The sequence below is a fragment of the Podarcis tiliguerta genome (genome assembly GCF_965153285.1).
Source record: "Podarcis tiliguerta genome assembly, chromosome: 6".
Lineage (NCBI taxonomy): Eukaryota > Metazoa > Chordata > Lepidosauria > Squamata > Lacertidae > Podarcis > Podarcis tiliguerta.
In genome coordinates, this window is record NC_139539.1 from 38,524,128 (window position 1) to 38,545,786 (window position 21,659).

At 42.1% G+C, this 21,659-nt stretch overlaps 1 protein-coding gene across 10 annotated transcripts; it reads right to left on the reverse strand.

Moving 5' to 3' along the window:
* Window positions 1-1,317: 1,317 nt before the first annotated feature.
* On the reverse strand, window positions 1,318-20,403 carry LOC310679331 (membrane cofactor protein-like). Of its 10 annotated transcripts, none has more exons than XM_083444497.1 (12): window positions 20,036-20,403; window positions 18,507-18,695; window positions 16,686-16,782; window positions 15,114-15,199; window positions 13,073-13,270; window positions 8,942-9,124; window positions 8,124-8,189; window positions 7,024-7,191; window positions 6,587-6,625; window positions 5,099-5,128; window positions 3,863-3,938; window positions 1,318-2,378 (listed from the first exon to the last, which is right to left on the reverse strand). In XM_083444497.1, exons 1-12 carry the CDS (start codon window positions 20,121-20,123, stop codon window positions 2,270-2,272), a joined length of 1,329 nt encoding a protein of 442 aa, XP_083300623.1. In that variant the 5' UTR covers window positions 20,124-20,403; the 3' UTR covers window positions 1,318-2,269. The 10 variants fall into 10 exon arrangements, 8 of the variants coding, with proteins under 8 accessions (XP_083300623.1, XP_083300619.1, XP_083300618.1 ...); XM_083444493.1 differs by having other exon boundaries at window positions 20,019-20,123; XM_083444492.1 differs by lacking the exon at window positions 20,036-20,403 and adding an exon at window positions 19,459-19,999.
* Between the last annotated feature and the right edge of the window lie 1,256 nt (window positions 20,404-21,659).

Sequence of the window (21,659 nt, forward strand, 5' to 3'; positions counted from 1 at the left end):
CAGCTAGCTGAAGCCATTTCCTGGTGTGTAGATGTCACATGCTGATAGCTTCTAGGAACCACAGATGAAAGCTGAGGGCAGAGTGGGAACCAAAGGTAGACAAATATCCCAGAAGGTGCACAACATGTTCCCCACCACAGGTACACGTGGTAGCTCTCACATTTCCAAGGATCCTGTGTATGTCTCTAGGCTGTACAAATTGAAATGTATCCAGTTTCAGTGAGTCTGAACTCTGTAGTGATCCAACCATGACAATGGAGCTATAGAATGTTCCTGCACTCTAAGACCACCATCATCCAATTCTGCACAGAATACCAAGTCCAGAGTGCACCCAGATGCATGAGTAGGGCCAGAAATTACTTGGGACAGAGTTGGGCTTCTGACAGAGTTATCTACGCATGAATGAAAGTTCCCTAGCACAACCTTGGGGGACTCCAGCACCAACCCCAAGACCTCCTTGGCTAGCTGAGGGAGACTATGAGAGACTATGAGCCCCAGGGTACAGCAGCAGAATCCCTATTTTGTCCCAGCCACCCATCTTCAGATGCATATAATTAAACCCAACAAACTGGGAGAAAGGGCACCTGGTCAGGGGAGATACAATCATGACAGACCGTTGCAGCTCTGCTTCCCCACCGCACTGATTTTGCCTCCTGCTGTACAGATAATTCTAGTGGCCAAAGCTGAGAGGTTACTTACCTGCCAGTTCATCCAACCAGGTCTCTGTAACACAAGACAGGCCAGTATGCTCATCCCAGATCAACTCCTCAATGGCTGTTTTGCCATTCACCGACCTAGCATTGATCAGCAGCAACACTTGAGATACTAGGGCCCACCTGAGATACTGAGAACACTCACTTCTGTTCAAGGCACCATCTCGTGAGGCTTTGCATAAGAAAAAAGAGTGCACAAAATGCTTGGCTAGGTGCTGTAAAGGAGAAGTTAAATACCCGCCCACAAACATCTACAGTGGTACCTCGGGTTAAGAACTTAATTCGTTCTGGAGGTCCATTTTTAACCTGAAACTGTTCTTAACCTGAGTTACCATTTTAGCTAATGGGGCCTCCTGCTGCTGCTGCGCCGCCGCCACACAATTTCTGTTCTCATCCTGAAGCAAAGTTCTGAACCTGAGGTACGAATTCTGGGTTAGCGGAGTCTGTAACCTGAAGTGTCTTTAACCCGAGGTACCACTGTATCTTCACTGCATTGTGTATCTATGCGTAGCCAGAAAGCGATTTGAAACAGCTATGTAGCATTAGCTATATCAACCCAAGCTGTACTGCATAATCACATTGGGAGTAGAAAAGCTAGTGATAATACTTAATGTCTTTTATTCAACATTTCAATTTATTTGCACGCATTCTAAGATAAACAACTTTTCTTCTCTATACATATTTAATCAATTTAAATAAATAAAGATGCACAATTAGATTTTTAAAAACAGTGTTTAACAAACAAAATACCTTCATGAATATAGCAAGCTTTAATTCAGCTATCTGAAGCACTGCACTTTTCACTCTAATTGATTTTAATGGGAGAGTTATTTTACTTAACTTGTTCCCACTGAAATTAAGGTGTTGTAAAAGTGTTCCTGGATTTTTCGGTTAAGGATGCAGAGCTTTTGTTTGCCTATGACCATATATATATATATATATATATATATATATGTGTGTGTGTGTGTGTGTGTGTGTAGACACACACACACACACACACACACACACACACACACAGAGGCACATATCATATTAGGCATATATTACTGTTGTTTACACTTTTGAAAATCCTGTAAGGAAATCAAGGCAGCTTTTAGAATTCTGCATGAGAAAGTCTTGAGGAAGTCAAAAGTTTGGCAAATTTTAACAACTACACTTGCCCCCTCCGTTTCATGAGATGAACAAGATTCTAGGAAACAAATGGTAACATTTCACATTTCCTACACAGAACCCATTACATCTTTACAAGGTTTGAAGAAATAGTAAAACACCTTGCCAGGGTAGATACACAATCAGTTCTGCTTGGCTCTGTATTTGATTACGGCACTTAGAGAGACATTCTTCGAGGGAAGCTGGAACCCAGTTCTATGCAAAAGTAAGAGCAAATGATGAGAGTTGTGTTGGGGCCCAGTACTGCTTCATGCTTCAAGTAGCTGGATGGCCAGTTCTTAATGAAAAAGGCTTTGACTTTTCACATAGTCCTTCCCTGAATTCTCATTTCCTGTTATAAAAATTAGAACTGTTAGGAATTAATGATCAACTGGAAGGGTGCAGGATTACAGGTTTACTGAAGAAACCTTGTTCACTTGAGAACCTTTGGCTTCCAATCCAGATTTTGATACCGAGTTGTCAAATTGAGCAGGACTAGAAGGAGCTTCGGGTACTCTGTAAAAATAAAATAAAATATTTAAAATTAATACCTATGTTCCAAACATTATATCATTTTGTTTTGTTTTCCTGTCAGGAAGGAAAAAAGCAACACACAAATACATCTGCATTCCACTTCATGTTATTCAAATTTTAAAAGTATTGTAAGTAACTTTCACACTGAAACAGTAGCCATGCTGTTGCTTCTTGGGCAGGAAAATCAATTTCAGAAGTTTCAGAAGTAATGCACTGATTGTTGGCAACTGCAGGATATTAGAAGTAAAGCAGATGACATGAATTAGGATTATATAAGCAAAACAGATATAAGAGTGGGAGACTAACACACTAACTATAGAAAATAGTAACTACTAACAGATTCCTCTTAGATGAGCCTGCCCTTTTCTCTACTGGGGTTGTTATTGCCTCTGCATAAAACAGAACTCTTGCCTTTGACACAACAATCAGCAGCATCCTTTGGTATCAAATCTGAATCCCACAGAAGACTTAAAAGACATGTAACCTACCTGGGACAGAAATTATTGCACTGGATATTCATAATGAGTAAATAATTTCTGTATTAATCTATGGAAACAGCTTAATTAGCACTCACAAAGCGATGGGAAGATATATGCATCATATCTAAACAGTAAAATCATGCATACAATGCTACAACAAAAATGGAAAGCCCTGGATAGAAATAAAGAAAGAAAAGCCATGCGAGAGAAACGTGCAGAATAAGTTATTGCTGCAAATTGTTGGTTTAGAATGATTATAGCATTGGCCTAGATTCTTCTAGGGGGAAAATCAAAACAAAACATTACTGCCTTTAGACAGAACTATTCAACAAATCCATTTTCTTACTATCGGTAGCAGAGAAAGGTGGGTACAGCCCACCCCTGGTGTCATCCCTGAGGGGGGTGACATCGCCATGGGTGGCGCCCCCATGGGACGCGCCCTGCTGCCAGCGTACTCCCCTGGGACGCTCCCTGCTGTAGGCGCACCTCCGCGGGCGGCTAGCCCCACCCCTGCAGGCCATTCCGGGTCCTGGAGCAGCTAGCTCCGCCTCTGCTTACTATTTCTGAAAGTAATAACCACAAACTGCAAGTACCCTTGGTGGCCCCAGTAGAATACAGAATGTTTTATAACTTTATTTAATAGCAGATTTCAAGATTTTCAGGGCCAGAATAGTCATTGTGAAGTCAGCATTAGGATGGACAGCTGATGTAAATGGAGACAGAACATTTCTGTCACATCAGAACACCAAATGGGATAAAATACTGACTACCCATTCTAGAAAAATTACTGTGCTTTTATTCTGTGGTAGCAGATTAGTGCAACTGTTCAACAAAAAATGTGCAAGCCCTTTCTGAACACTAAGCACATGTATGCGGAAAGTGTGAGCAAAGTAGAAGGCAAAGTGAAGTGAAGAAGCATATGGTAGCTCACTCAGCAACCAAGAAGGCAACAGAGAATCAGGGGCAGCTGCTCTTGGGCTGGCTCACCTAGTTTTCATGGATGATCTGTATTTCCAAAATGCAGCAATTAGACAAGGCACAACTAAAACAGCCAGGATCAATCCTTGAAAGGAAAAAAGAAATAAATCCAGTGATATGCCATAGTACCAATTAACAAGACAAAGTAATTATTTTTGTGTTGAGGAAAAGCAATTGTATCAATAGAAGTCACAAGACAGGTTGTTGAGAGCCAGTGTGGTGTAGTGGTTAAGAGCGATAGACACGTAATCTGGGGAACCGGGTTCGCGTCTCCACTCCTCCACATGCAACTGCTGGGTGACCTTGGGCCAGTCACACTTCTTTGAAGTCTCTCAGCCCCACTCACCTCACAGTTTGTTGTGGGGGAGGAAGGGAAAGGAGAATGTTAACTGCTTTGAGACTCCTTAAAGGGAGTGAAAGGCGGGATATCAAATTCAAACTCTTCTTCTTCTTCTTCTTACCTTGTAATGCTCAATGGACATTAAAGCCACTCGGGTGGATGAGTTACTTGGCACATATATACCTTGAGCAGCGAGTCCACTGTACATCTGCAGTTACCCCCTTTTGGGGCAGATGTGCAGTTGTCCTCAGAGATTGATTGCAGCAACAAGTTTTTCCTGCCCCTAACAGATGTCTGCAGACTTGGTGGCCCTAATGACAATCAAAGAGCAACACTCCAACCCAAGCAGTGTGTGAAGCTGAAGCAGAGTCACCAGGTTGCCCCCAAGATTGAGGGGGCCCAGCATGCGTGTGATGTCACACATATCGCGTGTCATGCATGTGCAGCGGAGGAGACCAAGCACTCTGAAGGAGCTGGCCATTAGCCCTGCGATGTGTCTCACACACACAGCCACCTCAACACTAGGCCCCCTGGAGTTGGCACGCTTGAGCTCAAGACACCCTTTCTCCTGAGGATGTTTTTAAAGCACCAGTAACACCCAGGTGCAAGAACATTAGAAGTCACAGCATGGGGGAAGTCTGTGCTGAATTTGGAGACAGCTATGTACATTACAGGAGCAAAGATAGTGGAGGAAGCAGAGCTGGCCTCACCAAATAAATAAATAAACAGCAGATCTTGGAGAAAAGTTTGCACCCTAAGCATATTTGAAAAAGAATCAACATATTCTCCAAGTAGAAGTCTTCAACATTTAAACCAAAACTGGAGTAAAAGGTAAAGGAAACACACATTACTACAAGGCATGAAAGTGCAATAGCAGCGAAGTAACTTGCTCTGTAATTGCTTACCGATAATAATTGTTGCGGTGTTGTCAGATTCTAGAAAAGAAGTAAATAAAAAGTGTGAGCTAAAATTTGAAGCAATGTAATTGTGGCAGATCGTAGTGTGCTCTCTCTATGCCTGTATGCATTTTTGTGTGTCACACACTGAATAAAATATAGTACAACTAATAACTGGAAATAATCTACTCCAGTACACAAGGGAAGACTGAATTTAGAGGTATTTCGCTGGAACCAAGAAATGGGTTTCCCACGTTTAAATAATTCACACACATTCTAATTACTTATTTAAGCCTCTTCCCTTCCAAACATCCCAAAGCAGTTTATAGAATAAAATTCAATACTAAAATGTTAAACATGTTAAACATTTTAGTAGGTATTAAAATATAAACAAACTAAAATAAAATCAGCAGCAAACAATAAACAATGTCAGAGATATATATAGAATTTAAGTAGAATAATATTTAGTCAGAAAAGTCTGAGCATACAAATGTATTTTTAAGTGTCTTACACCCATAAAACAAATACAAAATGTATCACAAATCTGTAGACAAAGTTAATATAGCAACACAGCTGAATCACCTTCCAAGGAAAGGCTGAGTGAATAGGCAAGCTTTAAGCAGCTGCCTAAATGACAAGACGGCTGCCTGATGTTCACTTGAAGCGCAATCCAAAGGGCAGGTGCTGCCACACTAAAGCCCCTGGTCTTATTAGACATAAGATGAACCTCAGCAGAACATGGCACTACTGAGAGTGTATCTCCTGAGGGTCAAAGTGTCCAGGCAGCAGTATACAAGGTAAGGTGTTCCCTGGTTTCAAGTTGTTCAGGGCTGTACATGCCAATAACAAGACAGGAAAATAAGCCTTTGTAGCTTTCACTGCCATACACTCCAACATGTGAATGGTTAACTTCATATGGAGCCTTACATCTCCTGCACTCTAGTTGTCATCCAGCCTGCTTCACTGCTGCAAGTACCGCAGAAAGCCAGGCAGCAAAGTGGGCTCAACAGTGCCAGAGAAGGCATACAGGGGCAATTATGTTGAAAGCCCGCTGTATTTCCCTATTCCAATGTGAGATTAAGGTCTCAGGAGGACTGTTGGCTGCCTACTACAAAATACCCCAGAAGAACCCATCAAATTCCATTAAGTCTCAGGGGGGTGGATCAGATTAATGAGTCCTCCCCAATGCAGAGGAAGGGTAGATAAGACAGATAAATACATAAGAATGAATATTTATATATGGAAGGTCCCAGGTTCACTGCCCAGCATCTCCAGGTAGCGCCCAGGATGTCCCCTGTCTGAAAACCTGGAGACTTGCTACCAGTCTGAATTGACAATACTTAGCAAGCTACCAGCTGTCTGGGTGGAAGGCAACTTCCCATTCTCAGCTTAAAACCATTTCCTGTTTTTAAAAAGCTACCACACTCATTAGAAGTGTTATACCGAATCTAAAAACAAGCTTATAAATTTGCTGTCACTACCACCTTTCCGCTGTACCTATATCGTCTGGAGGAAGCGTTGTCTGTGGACCTGGTCCTATAAAAAAAGAGGGGAGTTGTCAGTGGTTTGTTTGTAGGTCCTATACAAAAGAGGGGGGGGGGTTGTTATTTTTATATTTATTTATATCATGCCTTTTTCCCAGACAGGGAGTCAAGGCAGCTTATAGATAAAATGGTAACAGCTTTAAAAAGTCATGTAAAAACAATTAAATTCTGTGTGTGTGTGTGTGTGTGAGAGAGAGAGAGAGAGAGAGAGAGACCTATTAAAAATACAGATAATTACAATAACAAACACCACAGCACCAGCCCCCGCCCCCTCCAGTTCTTGACAAGGGTCCATTTCCTCCATTCTGGTTCTATCCATAAGCTTACTCCTTGGTCACTCTCCACTTATTGAAATACATCAACTCATAACAGTGAAAAGCAATTGTTTACCGTTTTCTGGGTTTAGGTCATCGTCTCCTCCTTCTCCTCCATCATATCCTCCTCCTCCATCTCCTCCTCCTTCATCTTCTCCTCCTCCTCCTCCTCCTCCTTCATCTCCTCCTCCTCCTCCTCCTCCTCCTCCTCCTCCACCACCACCACCTCCAGTGGTTGGACGAGCTGTGTAAAGAGATTTATATCAACTTTCAAGTGCTGATTGCTCTGCATTTATGTGTTCTTTCAAAATTAGGAGTCAGAAAGGTCCGTATAGGGTGCCATATGGTCTCAGGACACCAGGTCCTCTATGGTCTCAGTCTCTGGAATCAACTTTAGAAAGTTAAAATAGTTTTTTAAAATAATAATAATAATAATAATAATAATAATAATAATAATAATAATAATCTGATGTTACTTATATTTTGAATTTTTTATAGGCCAACTTTTCTTCAACATCTCATTTTATCTGCATTTTTCCTCTAGTACTTGTCCATCATTGGGCAGGTAACAGAGTGCACGTGGGCAGTCAAGGATTACCATTACTGATGCTACCACTGATGCGGAAGACAGGAGAGAACAAAAGAGAGAAATGTCTGAGTAGGCTGGTGAAGTGAGCAAAGCAAGCAAGTGGCCCAGGAAGAAGTCACTGCCATGCCCACATTGCTGCCACCACCAAAAGAAGGAAGATTGCACTTCAAAACTTGGGCTTTCTTTTGTGGGTCAATATGGCAGGGGGTGGGGATGAAGGAGAAAACTCCTTCTGCCCCTTGGTCTTCCTGCCCCCTGGCAGCAGGCGGCCCCAGCAGGAACAACGAGTGAGTCACTGGCCCAGGCAGGTGGAGCAGGTGGTGAAAGGGCGAAATCACTAACCAATATCATGGGTTGCTACTGGAGGAGGAGGAGTGAGGTCCACCAGATGCAGTGATCCCCTCTCCTCACTCCTCCCCCTTCTTGGTAAGTGGCTGTGACCCAAGAAGTCAGGAAAACAACAGAGCCCCATCCATGCTGCCACCAAGAGGTTTCATTATGAAATCTTATATATCCTATTAGCATACATGGAGTAAGATAATCCTGACTTTAATATCTCATATTTAAGTCACATTTTTCTAACTCACGTCTGCTAGAAGTTGTTTTTTTGGTACTTCCATTTGGACGGACGGTGGCAACAGTGGTGGTGGATTCTAGCAGAAAAGAGAGGGGGCAAAGAAATAAGGATGATCTGCTTTAAAGTGCAACACAATAGCTCTGACATTTATTTATTGGATTAGATTTTATTACAGTCAAAGACCAGCTCCCGTAACATAACACAATAAAAACAGCGTTCATAAAGATAAAATATACAATCGGAGCAGATTGCAGCAATAACTCATGAGTTAAAATTGAGATATATACATACACCCATACAACTGAGATTTGGGCTACCATAAAAAAATTGACCCAAAGGGCAACTTCAGCATTTCCCTAGTGAGCTATTTTATTCTAGAGGATGATCTGTGCCTACAAATCTGGGCACAGAATCTGGCTACCAGCCAGGTTGTCTTGTGATCTTTGCCTAAGAGGAGAGAATTAAGTTTAGACTTGTCTGAAAGATCAGCGAGCCTCCTCAGCAATGGATCAATGGTGTCTCTACAGATCTCAACATAAAAAGGACATCTAAAAAAATATATGTTCAGGGCTTCCTATTTCCCCTAATGGGCAGGCGCAAAGTCTCTGTGCGTACAGGATTCTTCTATAGAAGCCTTCCAGAACTGGTGAGGGAAAGACTGAGCTTCTAGCAAGAGTAAAAGCCCTTCTTGCGTTTCTGGATGTGAGGAAATAGAGATATGTTGCTGGAGTGGCTACGTATCTCCCCTTTTCTATGGACATTTATTTATTGAATTTATACCCTGTGGTTCCTCCCAAGGAACCCATTTAAGTGTAGGAAGATACTTACGCCTAACACATGTTGGAATAGGAGGTTGCCAGGCATTGTTAGCCCCACATACACTACTGTCATTCCCCACCAGAGTGTATCCACGATTACATGCAGATATTATACGATCTCCATAGGTGTATGCAGGCTTATACGCAGTTGTTATTCTTCCATTTTTTATGTCAGGTCTACGGCATACGACCACTGAAAAGAACAGCATTTAGAAATATACTTGTTGTTTAAACTATGGCTTGCTAAAGCTTGCACAAGGACTTAACTATTGCCAATAAACTACAGTCTGATGTTAGCATATAAAATTTAAATTGTGGATTTGCATTACAGGTGCACCCAGCACCCTTTTCTTAACCGTGGCTTGTTTAGCCATCCCACCTCAGACAGTCGCCAAACTGCAAAGATAGGAAGCAAGAGCGCCCGGAAAATAAAACAAAGGTTTGCTTATTTGTCTGTGGAAAAATTCGAATTTTACTTGTGGTTTGTTGTCTCATGGGCTAGTGTTCTATGCAAACCAGACCAATGTTCCACTAAAGAAGCAGCAGGGACTTTAAACTTGTAAACCTCCCAACTCTGGCAAAAAGGGGATATAATTAGCCATGCCGGTGATAGATATTTTTTCTTTAGCCACTTGTTATAATTGCAGTGGTACCTTGGTTCTCAAACACCTTGGCACTCAAAAGCCTTGGTTCTCAAACGCCTTGGTTCTCAAATGCTGAAAACCTGGAAGTGTTATGGTTGTCGAACGTTTTTCGGAAGCCAAACGTCCGATGTGGCTGTCAGCTATTGTTTCCAGGGCCCCTGTACTAATCAGAAGCTGTGCCTTGGTTTTCGAACATTTTGGAAGTCAAATGGACTTCCAAAACGGATTAAATTAAGCGCTTTTTTTGTGTGTTTTTGTTGTGGCTTTTTCGGTTAATTTGTTTTTGTGATTGCGTGGAACCCAGTTTAGCTACTGATTGATTGTGTGACTGTGGAAATGGATACCCCCCCCCCCCCATCCAAACAATGACTATCATCAGTGCAGGTAAGAATTTTTTAAAAAAACATTTTTTTTTATCATCTACAATACAGTGGTACCTCAGGTTAAGTACTTAATTTGTTCCGGAGGTCCGTACTTAACTTGAAACTGTTCTTAACCTGAAGCACCACTTTAGCTAATGGGGCCTCCCGCTTCCGCTGGAGCACGATTTCTGTTCTCATCCTGAAGCAAAGGTCTTAACCTGAAGCACTATTTCTGGGTTAGCGGAGTCTGTAACCTGAAGCGTATATAACCTGAAGCGTATGTAACCCGAGGTACCACTGTACTGCCTTATTTATTTTATAGTACAGTACATTGATTATTGCTTTCATTTTATGGATCAATGGTTTCGTTAGATAGTAAAATTCATGTTAAATTGCTGTTTTAGGGGTTGTTTTTAAAAGTCTGGAACGGATTAATCCATATTGCATTACTTTCTATGGGAAAGCGTGCCTTGGTTTTGGAACAGACTTCCAGAACGGATTAAGTTTGAGAACCAAGGTACCACTGCATGTTTATTTTGCATTTATTCTCTATGTAAAAGCTATGTATCAATGAATGGTTCAATTCCTGTATTCTTGATACCTTATGTGAACCTCTGAACTACAAATTTCCTATATATTTCTCTCTCAAAAATTGTTTGCATAGTTTATCAGCACAAATGTTTAGGATGTTTAGAATATAGGCTGCTCTTACCGTGAGTCTTCCAAAACATGGGAAGCTACAGGAATGGTATGTTAAGGACATTTTAATGGTCTGGTTGTCATGGAAGATGGACGATAAGTGGATGAAATATGATTCCTGAGGCTCCAGAGTATGGGGGTACTCAAGATAATGAATGAAAGAAGATAATATATAGGAGCAAGACCTGTGACCTCTCTTTACATATGAGTGTTATTGGCTAATAATGTATTGTGTTTGGAAAATCTTGTAAAAGCTTTGGTAGAATGTGCCTTTGAAGCAGTTCTCCTAACTGGTGGTTCTGGTTTAGAGAGGCTTCCCTACTGCAATGGTTCCTCTAATAAACTGGGTCCCTACCAGATGCTGAGCTTGTATAGCTCTCTTGGTTGCATTTTGCTTTAAGGTGTTATTTCTTCACCTAGGCATCTAACCCAGAAGATCTAAATGATTTTCATCCAGTAGCACTCACACCTATAATCATGAAGTGCTTTGAAAAGCTGGTACGAAATTATGTCATTGCCTGCCTACCAGAGGGACTGGACAGATTCCAATTTGCTTATAAAACGAAATGACAGAGGACGCTGTGGCGATTGCCCTCCATGCCGTCCTTGCACATTTGGAGCAGCGGGGGGGGGGGGGTATGCCTGACTGCTTTTTTAAGATTTCAGCTTGGCATTTAATACCATTCTACCACAACGTCTGATGTCTAAACTGGAAGATCTGGGGCTTCCGTTATCACTTTGTGGGAGGATATTGGACTTTTTGTCAGACCGCCCCCAGAGGGTTCGGTTGGGCCCTTATACCTCTAATATGCTTAAGACTAACACAGGAACACCACAGGGATGCGTACTTAGTCCGCTCCTTTATATTCTCTACACGTACGATTGTGTCGCTACTCACCCTAGTAATAGGGTTGTCAAATTTGCAGATGACACAACCGTGATTGGGCTCATCCCTGAAAGGGAGGGTGAAACGGATTATAGAGATGAGGTGGAGAGGCTGACAGAGTGGTGCAGAGCTAACAACTTGCTCATAAATATAAGGAAGACAAAGGAACTTGTGGTGGACCTCAGGAGACAGAAGAGCAACGTCCAGCCACTTTTGATTGATGGGGTCTGTGTGGAGAGGGTAACAACGTTCAGATTTTTGGGCATTGAATTACAAGAGGATCTGTCCTGGAGTGTCAACACAAGGGGGCTTGTGAAGAAGGCGCAGCAGAGACTGTACTTTTTGAGAATACTAAGGAAAAACCATCTTCCGCAGAAATTGCTGCTTGCCTTCTATCACTGTGCCATTGAGAGCGTGTTCACTTATGGCTTATGTGTGTGGTACGGAAGCTGTACTACCCAGGACAGGATGGGGTTGTGCAGGGTTGTTAAGGCAGCAGAGAGCATTGTTGGCTGCCCACTCCCCACCGTAGAGCAGATTTATGCCACAAGGTGCCATAGGAAGGCACTGGACATAGTAAAAGATCCATCGCATCCTGATCACTGTCTCTTCGAGCTCTTGCCGTCGGGACGGAGATACAGGACGATGAAGACAAGAACGAGCCGTCTTAAGAACAGCTTCTTCTCCAGAGCAATCTCGGCCCTGAATGGGAAGCCCGGACTTTGAAAGTCATCTAATCTCCCTTGCTGTATTATACTGTATTGTTTAATTGGTGTTTTTATGGAGCAGTCAAGTAATTTCGTTGTCCCCGAAGGGGGCAATGACAATAAAGATATTATTATTATTATTATTAAGGGGTGGTTTGGAAGTAAATTCTTAGCACACCTGTTTGGGATTCATTTTATTTTATTTTATGGATAGGTGGACACACTTCTGGTGACTTCAAATAACTAAATAACTAATTAAGCCGATTAAAATATATAATTTCAATCCAACTAAATTTCTACAGGTCTACTTCAGAGACAGGCATTATCAAAGTTCCTGCACAGATAGCTCTTTGAATGTAGAAAGCCAAACAAATCTAAATCTATAAAGGATAACAATTACTACTTAATACTCCTCCATTTATTGCAGGAAACATTATATTTATATTGTTTTTATTCTTCCTAGCACCCTGAGCAAAACAACCTAAAGGCAATGATTAAGTCCAAATGAAATTAATCAAATACATAGCTCACAACCAAATCTAGGTTCCTTTGTTCTCAGTGGGACATAATAGTGATTATTTTAATTGGACCAGACCATAAGCTCCTCTGAAAATGACTCAGGTTAAAACAAGCAACTCGTTGAGGAGGCAGTGCAGTGTGGGCATCTCCCACACTGAATCACTTGCAATCCCACTGAAAGCCTCACAGGCCGAACAGCAGCAGCACAGTGCTTAGCAGACTGCAAAGTTAGCAAATTCCAAGAAGGATTTACTTTTTCCTGCCACTGTTCACAAAGGACATTAACATGGTACAGGAAAGGTACCAAACATTAGTTTCCATCACCTTTACATTCAGGTGCAGCTGGACGCCACTCTCCGTTTACACCATCTGCAGCCACTAAACATGTAATAGTAGGGCTTCCAATAAGTGAGTAATAAGCATTACAAGTGTACGTCACTGTTGCGCCATAGTCATAATGTCCATCGGTTGGCTGACTGTGTTGACCATTGGCAATCTTAGGAGGGGGGAAACAGGGGATTCCTGGGGATCAAAAGCAACATTAACCGTTCAGTAGGACTACAACTGTAAAAGCATCTCTGTTAGCATTGTATTTGGACTAAAGTTATTTTCACGGAAAAGATGTTCCACTTTATGAAGTAATCTTCTGATAATTCAAGGCCTGAGCATCCATTTTAGCTGTCACCCAAACACTGAACTAAAGTGGACTGCTGTGTAGGTATTACAACCTTCTGTGAAGCAAGCGAGCCTTGAAGCTTCACAGAGGGAGCTGTCAAAGCCCCAGTGCCGCCTTCAGAGCAAGGAATGCTGGGGGGGGGGGGGAATGACCCTGTGGCCTCAAGAGACCTTTGTGGGGATTCCATTGTCCTCAGCTTCCTTACTATTAGCTTTTATTTTCCCTCACGCATGCCTATGGAGACAGGGCTGCCTTCACAGCTGTGCACAGAGAAATAATAAAGGCTGACCCCAAAATGCAGGGTTATCAAACGGGATTTAATGACAATATACATAGTCCATATACAATTACATATCGCTGTCGAACAAATTCATACATGAAATAAAACAAAAATAGATAAACCACAGGTATGTGAATGCATGAAAGGAAGTGACTAAAACTGTATATACCATAGACAGAATGGTCAGACAAGGAAAGGTTACAAAAACAAGGACCCTATTATACCAAGGGAAAGCAATGAGATTATTTGAGTGCCCTAAGTCACTTTATTAACCATATTTGCTTGTGGGTCAAATACATTTGCTGAATTCCGTAGTTTTTTTTAATTATTAAAAAGTATTTTTAAATGATGTAATACAGGATGAACCCCTGAAACCCACTGGGAGCGGGGAAGGAACCTCCGCATGCAGAAAACCACTTGAAAGGTATGTAAAGAGGCCCAGAAGAGACTGCTTTAGATGAAAAGGCAAATATGTTCCAGGAGGTTTCCAGTTATTCAGGGGGATCTGACCCAATTGCTCCCCAATCCACCCACAGGTGAAACTCTAATTCCAAGAGTATGTAAGTCCCCACAAGTTATATAGGGCAACCAATAGATGATTCAAATTCAGGCTCCTCAGAGGCCATTGTTAAGTGTTAAGCACTCAGGCCAAAAGGTGAGCCCAAAAAACATAGGTAAAAAATGTTGAAGCATTATGGAATCTGCTGTAGCCAAATTAATTTTTAATTTTTTAATTCATTTCATTTTATCTCACCTTTCCTCCAATGAGTTCAAGGTGGTATACATGATTCTCTCCCCTGCTCCCATATGAAACACCACAGAGATGATGACCTTCTGGTGCTCCCCAAACTAACCCCTTTCACCAGTGGCTCAGTGAGCACAATGTGGGATTAGTGCAATGCACATGTTCTATTTGCACTGCTTTACTCCCTTAGATTCTCTTGTCTGAATAAGAACAATGAAGCAAAGATGCTTCCACTAAAACTTAAATGCTAAATTAAACGGAAGAAATCGTTTCTGTTCCAATAAACGTTGAAAAGTGGCTTAATGGACAGGCTCTGTAGGGTTCCTGATTAACAATATATCCATTTGTAGGGAATGGCAATGGTTTGAATGACTTCAGCAGTTTCCTTATGCACCCGACTTCTCCTTGATCTAATACCAATTCCATCAGTTCCCATTTATGTGTGATTTTGCAAACAAATGGGTTATTTCAGAACACCAATTTCCTGCTCTGGGGAAAGCTGTAGGTGAAGTCAGCTAGTTGGCAACAACCATGACGGTGTGTATATGGTACATGATCAGAAAATATCTTGAACTCTGTATATTGGTTACACTTTTGCAATAAACAAAGTAACACAGTAACACATTGAGCTCACACTTAATAAATTCAAACTAGCTCATCTTACGTTGGCAAAGTGGAAGGTCTCTATGCCAATTAACGTTGTTGTTTATAAGGCTACATCGAAGAGTATTTTGGCCTACCATTCTGTACCTAAAGAGAAAGACAAATTTTGTATTTTAATGCACGGGACATAAAGTGTGCAGATAGAGCATAATTCTTATCTAGTACACTTGCTTTATTTAGACTATATCCCATCCTACAGAGTCACCACTGTGCTAGTTGACATAAACAGAAAAAAATAAAATCAACCACCACCAGTTCAAAAGCAGTTACAAACAACACAGCAGCAAGAATATAATAACAGTAGGATTGAATCCAGTTCAAACAACACTGAATGAGACCTGGTAAAGCGGTCTTCACTTGCTGCTAAAACAGTGTGAAAATGAGACCAGGGGAAACTTCCTGAGAAGAGGATTCTAAAGGTGGGGCAGGCAACTGAAAAAGCCCTTTCTGTGGGTGCTCTCAGTCGAGGTTAAGACAAGCTAGCAATTTAATTTAATTCCAGATACAGGAATTATCTCTTTGTTAAAGAGTGCCCAGAAAAAGCGATACCAACATAAAAATGCCAGTAGCTTGGACATAGTGCCTTTGTAAGCAGCAACCTAGGCTTTCAAATTTCATCATAGTGGACTTCCTCAATTCAAGGTGAAGTACTTGAAACACAATTCAAGTATCTAATTCAGGATTGACATTCAGGTATGATGGGGTGTGTGACCTCAAAAACAAAGGGGAGCAGTAAAGGCAGGAATTCATGATCTTTCCAACAGACCTTATGTCATTAAAAATGCCATCCCACCCCACTTGAGTTTATTGCCATTAAGAAAATTACTTTCCCAAAGCGATTATAAACAAAATCCACTATTATTACACCACATCGCAGGGTGTCTGGCTGAGAGAGTGTGGATTACACAAAATATTATTGTGTCTACTTTGCTGGAGAGAAGGGATTGTAGAACACAATTGTAGATAAAATCCATGATTATCACACCATATCATAGGGGGCAGAGCTGTGGTTGAGAAAGTGTGGATCACATGAACTCTGCAAAATACTATTATGTCTATTTTGCTGGAGAGAACGGGAAGTTAGAGGGGCATATGAAAACCCTCTAATATAGTTATTCTAGCATATTTATTTTATTTTATTTTTAGAGAAATGAACAGAGAACTGTGAACTTGCTTGAAGCAGCAGTGCACTTTAAGGGCTGCAAGGAGTAAAAGGAGGCAGGGAAAGAACTGGGGATTTCATCAGTGAGTGGAAACACATCCAGATGCCAGCATTGAAAGACAGTTCTACACACTGAGAAATAACCAAATGAAAGACCTGAATACACATTTCTCAGAAGCCAGAGGTTGCCGTTGCTCAGTTACCAAATCAACCAGAAATGGTAGACCTGTTCTTAGGTGCTGCTTATTTGTGTTTATTAATTTATTTGGAGTATAATAACAACACAAGTAGATAAGAATTAATGTCAAAAATCTAGCCTAATATTTTAACAATTAATATATGTCTGTCACGAGCCCCTCCCAGGAGTTCTAAACAAAGCCAAGTAGGTACAAAAGGCAACCTACAACTCACCCCTCATTACAGCCTAGAGTTATTTCATCACCTAGCCGCAAGTCTCTTGATTTTACTATTCTGCCATTCTCTAAATTTATAGTAGGACATCGCCTTCCTAACAGGAAAATCAAAACAAGCATTAGCACATGCAGCCTTGATTTCTTTAAAAATAAAATAAAAAGGGTACACTACAGACACCAAGGCCACTTCCAGATGATCTGTTTGAGCAGTCATCCTGATTTGTTTGGGGAGAGGTTATACGACATTGTATCAAAAAAATTATCTCAGTATCTCCAGTGCAATTCCCTGTCACATTCTTTACTGCAAAATGTCCAATTTTTTAAAAAAACTCAGATTTGGTGCACAAGAGAACCAAATACATGTCAACTGTGCTACCTGGATTTGTTGGTATTTAATTGAATCCCTCCTACAATATAGAGACAGTCTGAAAGTGTCCTTGGAAATACTATATTCATTAAAGGATAATTCAATATCCAATTTTACTGGTGGTTCACAATAATGTGATCTTTAGGGATGGATGCAGACGTTAAGTGTTCTTTCTTTTTTCCTTCATGAGTTGAAAGCAGTTGAGAGACCATTTCTTGCTTTATGTACACTTATTTCTTTGTTGCCTCTGGCATATAGATGTTCAAAGTTTTTGGACTGTTGCTGCTGACACTATCCAGTATCAAAAAGCTGACATCTGAGATCATTAAAAACTCTATTTTGTTTACTGTAAAGTTGTAATAGTACTCCCACACCCCTGTATTTATGACAATAGGTAAAACAAAGGTATATTTGTTCAAATAATTTTAAGACAGTTGTACTTTTAAGTACAGTAGTTTTGTAAGCATACTATTCATCTGCCATGGTGGAGAAAAATTAGGCTGGGGCAGCTTCTAGTCATTATTTAAGGTGAGAACCTCCAATACATCCTCCTCACCTACTTTTGGAGAAGAGGTGACAGTGTTGGTACCTCTCACCTTCACAATATTATAGTGTATAGTGTGACTTAAGGATCATCAACACCCTAAAATGCAGGAATCTCAACTATATCATACATGACAGATGGCCATCCAACCTCTGCTTAAAAACCTCCCAGGAAGGACAGCCCATCAGCTATGTTCTGTGAGGAGAATCAGAACTTACAGGGTTAAACAGTTCTGTGTATTGTCTAGCCTACTAAGGTGTGGCTTGGCTGATGAACTGGGAGGATGGCTGCTGGATCTCCCAGTTATGCTGTTCATTAAAGCCTCTTAAGATTAGAAAGAAGCTTGCGTATGTACTGTGATGTATTGCACCTACACAAGGCACACACCACTGCTGCGATACTCTGCTTGGAGCCAGGAAGAAGTCTGAAGGCTCAGAGGCACAGAGGCTAAATGCGCCACTCTTGCCCAAGAGGTTATGGGAGCTGCCACGTCATGCCTGTGTGTGGGGGTGCAGCAAGACCAGCTGGAGTTCCTGCCTAAGGTTTAAGGCAGGGAAGCTTCACTGGGCTGTTTTTGGCCCCTTAGTTCCCTTTTAAATATCTGGTACTTCTGCAAACTTTGGGGTTCATTCAAACATGCTATTGCTCTTTCTTGTTTCTTAGAAGCACCTTGTATCTACAGACCCAAGGGCATTCACCACTTGAGTTCATCATTAGGAGGAGTGATGCTCAGAATATTCCATTTCCCTGATTTAAGTCTCCAATGTTCTACAAAAGAAAAGCCTCATTTATTATTTCCTAACTTTCTGCAATGTTTGGACCTCCTCCAGTTCATAGGCAAGTTACTGACATAACTCGTCTGATCTAAGGTGGCTGTTTAGATATTCAGAAAATTAAGTGAAACTTACCTCGACAAAACCTAGGATTTTCTACTGACCATTTTGAAGTGTCAAGACATGTAACAGAAAGAGTCTCTCCAGGCATAGGCTCATAACCTGGGATACAACGGTATTGCAAAACAGTCCCAGTAGGATAGCTGTCTTTTGCATCCCCACTCCTTAGGCTAGCATTGGCTACATGCAGGTAGGCGCAATCACCTGGAAATAAAAATTAAGAGGAAGTTCTGAAGCTATAGGAGAGAAAACAAGGTTCAATATAGTGCAGAACTCTGGATAATTCATAAATCTTTATGACATTTTCCTCTACTGGGATCTATAGGACCATGTTCCAATCGATTCTGGGAGTTCATGTGCAGAGGACAGCTGGAATAAGACTGGCACCATTAAGACTTATAATCATAACTATGTCTCTTCAGATGTAAGCTCTCTCAGATTTTAAGGGGCTTGCTTGTAGGTAAGTGAGGTTCAGATGGAAGCCTTATTTACCACCTGCTACTCACATGGAAAATACCGCAAGTGGTTGCCTTTTCATCTAAACAGACTTGTGAGAACCATATGGGTGGCACACCTGCTACCACCATCTAATGACTAACAGGAGACAGAGGGAGCTCTGTGCAAAGGGATGCAAAGAGGGAACAGGTCCAATTAATGGTGGCTATTTTAAATAAACAGGACTTAAAATAGCAGATTAAGGAGCATTCCCAGAAAGATGACACTGCCGAACTTTCCTTGGAATAATACCATATTTTAGGACAGTTATGTCTATTTACTTAAAGTAAGGCTGGAAGATGAACCAATATGGCATGTTACCAAGAGACAATATTCTTAAAGTATAAAAATCGTAGGGCCATTTGGGGGCAAAAAGCTCAGAAGGCCAAGGAGCAATGTGAATCTTCCATCATTGGCCAGCTCTATCCATTCCTTTGTGTGAGCAGACTGGCCATCTAGTTAGAGCAACTACCTTTTATAATTATATCCCTGCAGAGCCTGTGTGAATGTGTTGTATTCTTGAGGGATCTTGAGTAGATGAAACTGATAAATAATTTTGCAGATTCATACAAAGTCCATGTTGTCTTCCTCCAATCTGGGTTGCATTCATGGCACATCCCCAACCAATATCCTAGCTCTTTGAAATCTTGCCGGTAACCTTTTGGTTGGTCCCAACAACTATTTATTATCACCATACCATGGCCTTCAGCTTTTCAAAAATTAAAGCATAATCCTCATATCTGAAGATAGGTTATATGCAACAACCACATTTACCCTCAGCGTTTGACAGTTTGCTGTTTTATGAAGTTTTGAAGGCAACAAGAAAAGGACACCCTTAACTTTTAGTGCAATTTGATGCCCTAAATTTACATGTTTTGAAGTAACTGGCCTCTCAGTCCATACACAGAAAGTGGCCTCCTTGCGCTTAGCTCTCCAAAACAACACAAGAGGCCGGCAGCTCATCGGACAGATATGCCAACACTCTGAGCAGGGCGGGGTACGACCGAAATGCATTGAACCCCCTCACCCTACCTCACACCCCACCCCACCTCGAACTCTGGAAAACGAGAGAAACAGCAGCAGCGGCGGCGACGCCAACAACAAAGGCCCGCTGGAGTAACTTGTAAGAGGCGCCATTGCAGCAGCACAGCAAGGAGAACCCAGAGTCAGAAAAACAGAAAGCACCCCAACGGAAAAGCAAGGCGACGTGGCGGGCCCGGGAAGCAACTCGAGGGGAAGGGAGCGGCGGCGCTTTTTTCAGCCAAGGGGCGTGAGCACTAGCGTGGTTTCAGGTAAGGTACTCCAGGAGGAGGGCGAAGAGAGGAAGCCGTCTCCGCCGTTATCGGTTCCCGGCCTTACCGCCCTAGAGCCGCGCGCATGCCGGTTAGAGGCGGCGGCAAAGGCGCGCGTTCGAGAAGAGCGGCGTAGTGCGCTCGGTATCGAGCGGGGGAAGAGATCGCGAGCCCCCGCTGGGACGCGGTCACCCGCGGGTGGTGTGGGGAGGAGCAGCGCTGACTGGCGGTTCTCCACTTAAAATTCTAGCCCTCATCAGAGCAAGTTGCTCACAGGAGCTCTCCTAGCAGTTGCAACAACCAACTTGCCTTGCGCTCTGGCGTCCTGGATGTGCTCAGGGAATGCGATGGATTGCTGAATTCGCTCCACAGTAGCCGAACATGGAATGGCAGCCTTAGTTGCAGGAGTGCCAACATGGCCCGGCAACCTGGGTGCCAGGGGCCGTGGGTGCCATGCAGCGTGAATGGCCCTGGAGCCAAAATTCGTGGATCCCCGGCCCTTCATGGGGAATTTTGTGGATGCTCAGGCACCCAGGACCTATGCTTAGTTCCATACACAATACTAGGGCTTGGCAGTGCCTGATTTACGTACAAGCTAAGCAAGCTATAGCTTAGGGCCCCATTTTCTTGGGGCCCCACCAAAAATTTTAAGGGAATGGATGTACATTTCCCAAAATATGAGATAAAAACAATAAAATAAAACATACAGCAACAGTGTTTTGTGTTGTGTAGGCTCCTATTTGTTATGCGCAAATAAAATATGGTTTTAGATTAGGTCCATAAATTACCATATAGCATATATTCAACACACACAAAAAAGTGACAATTTGTTCTTGACAAAAGACAGCTGGACATATAAAGGGCCCCATTACCTTCAGTAGCTTAGGGCCTCATCAGACCTAAATCCGGCCCTGGGGCTTGGACATTTTTTCCCCCATAACAAGACCCCTTTTCTGTCCTGTGTAGTTACGTACTACTTAGACCCGTCATAATGCCTTAGTGCCATAATGCCGGTAGTGTAGTTCCTTTCACCCACCTACGCTATCCTATGATGCCTCTTTCTGGCTCACCCACAGGGCTTAACAATCCAGAATTGCTCTTCCCTCTAGTTCTACTTGCAGCTAATCCGGTTTTTCTCCTACCTTCACTTTCATTTTTCCTCCTCCTGTTAAATTTTTCTTCTTTTGATTCATTCATCCTCTGTTCCCTTTCACTTATTAGTTCCCTGCTACTTTCCCTTCAGCATCCTGCTTTTCATGGAGCTGCTGTCAGCATTTAAGCAGTGCTTCACAGCTCCTGCCACTACCTGTGTTTCCATTTGAGCAAGTTTGGAGAAGCGTGGCATGGAAGGCAAACAAAGCAGCAGCTCTTGAATCCTTCT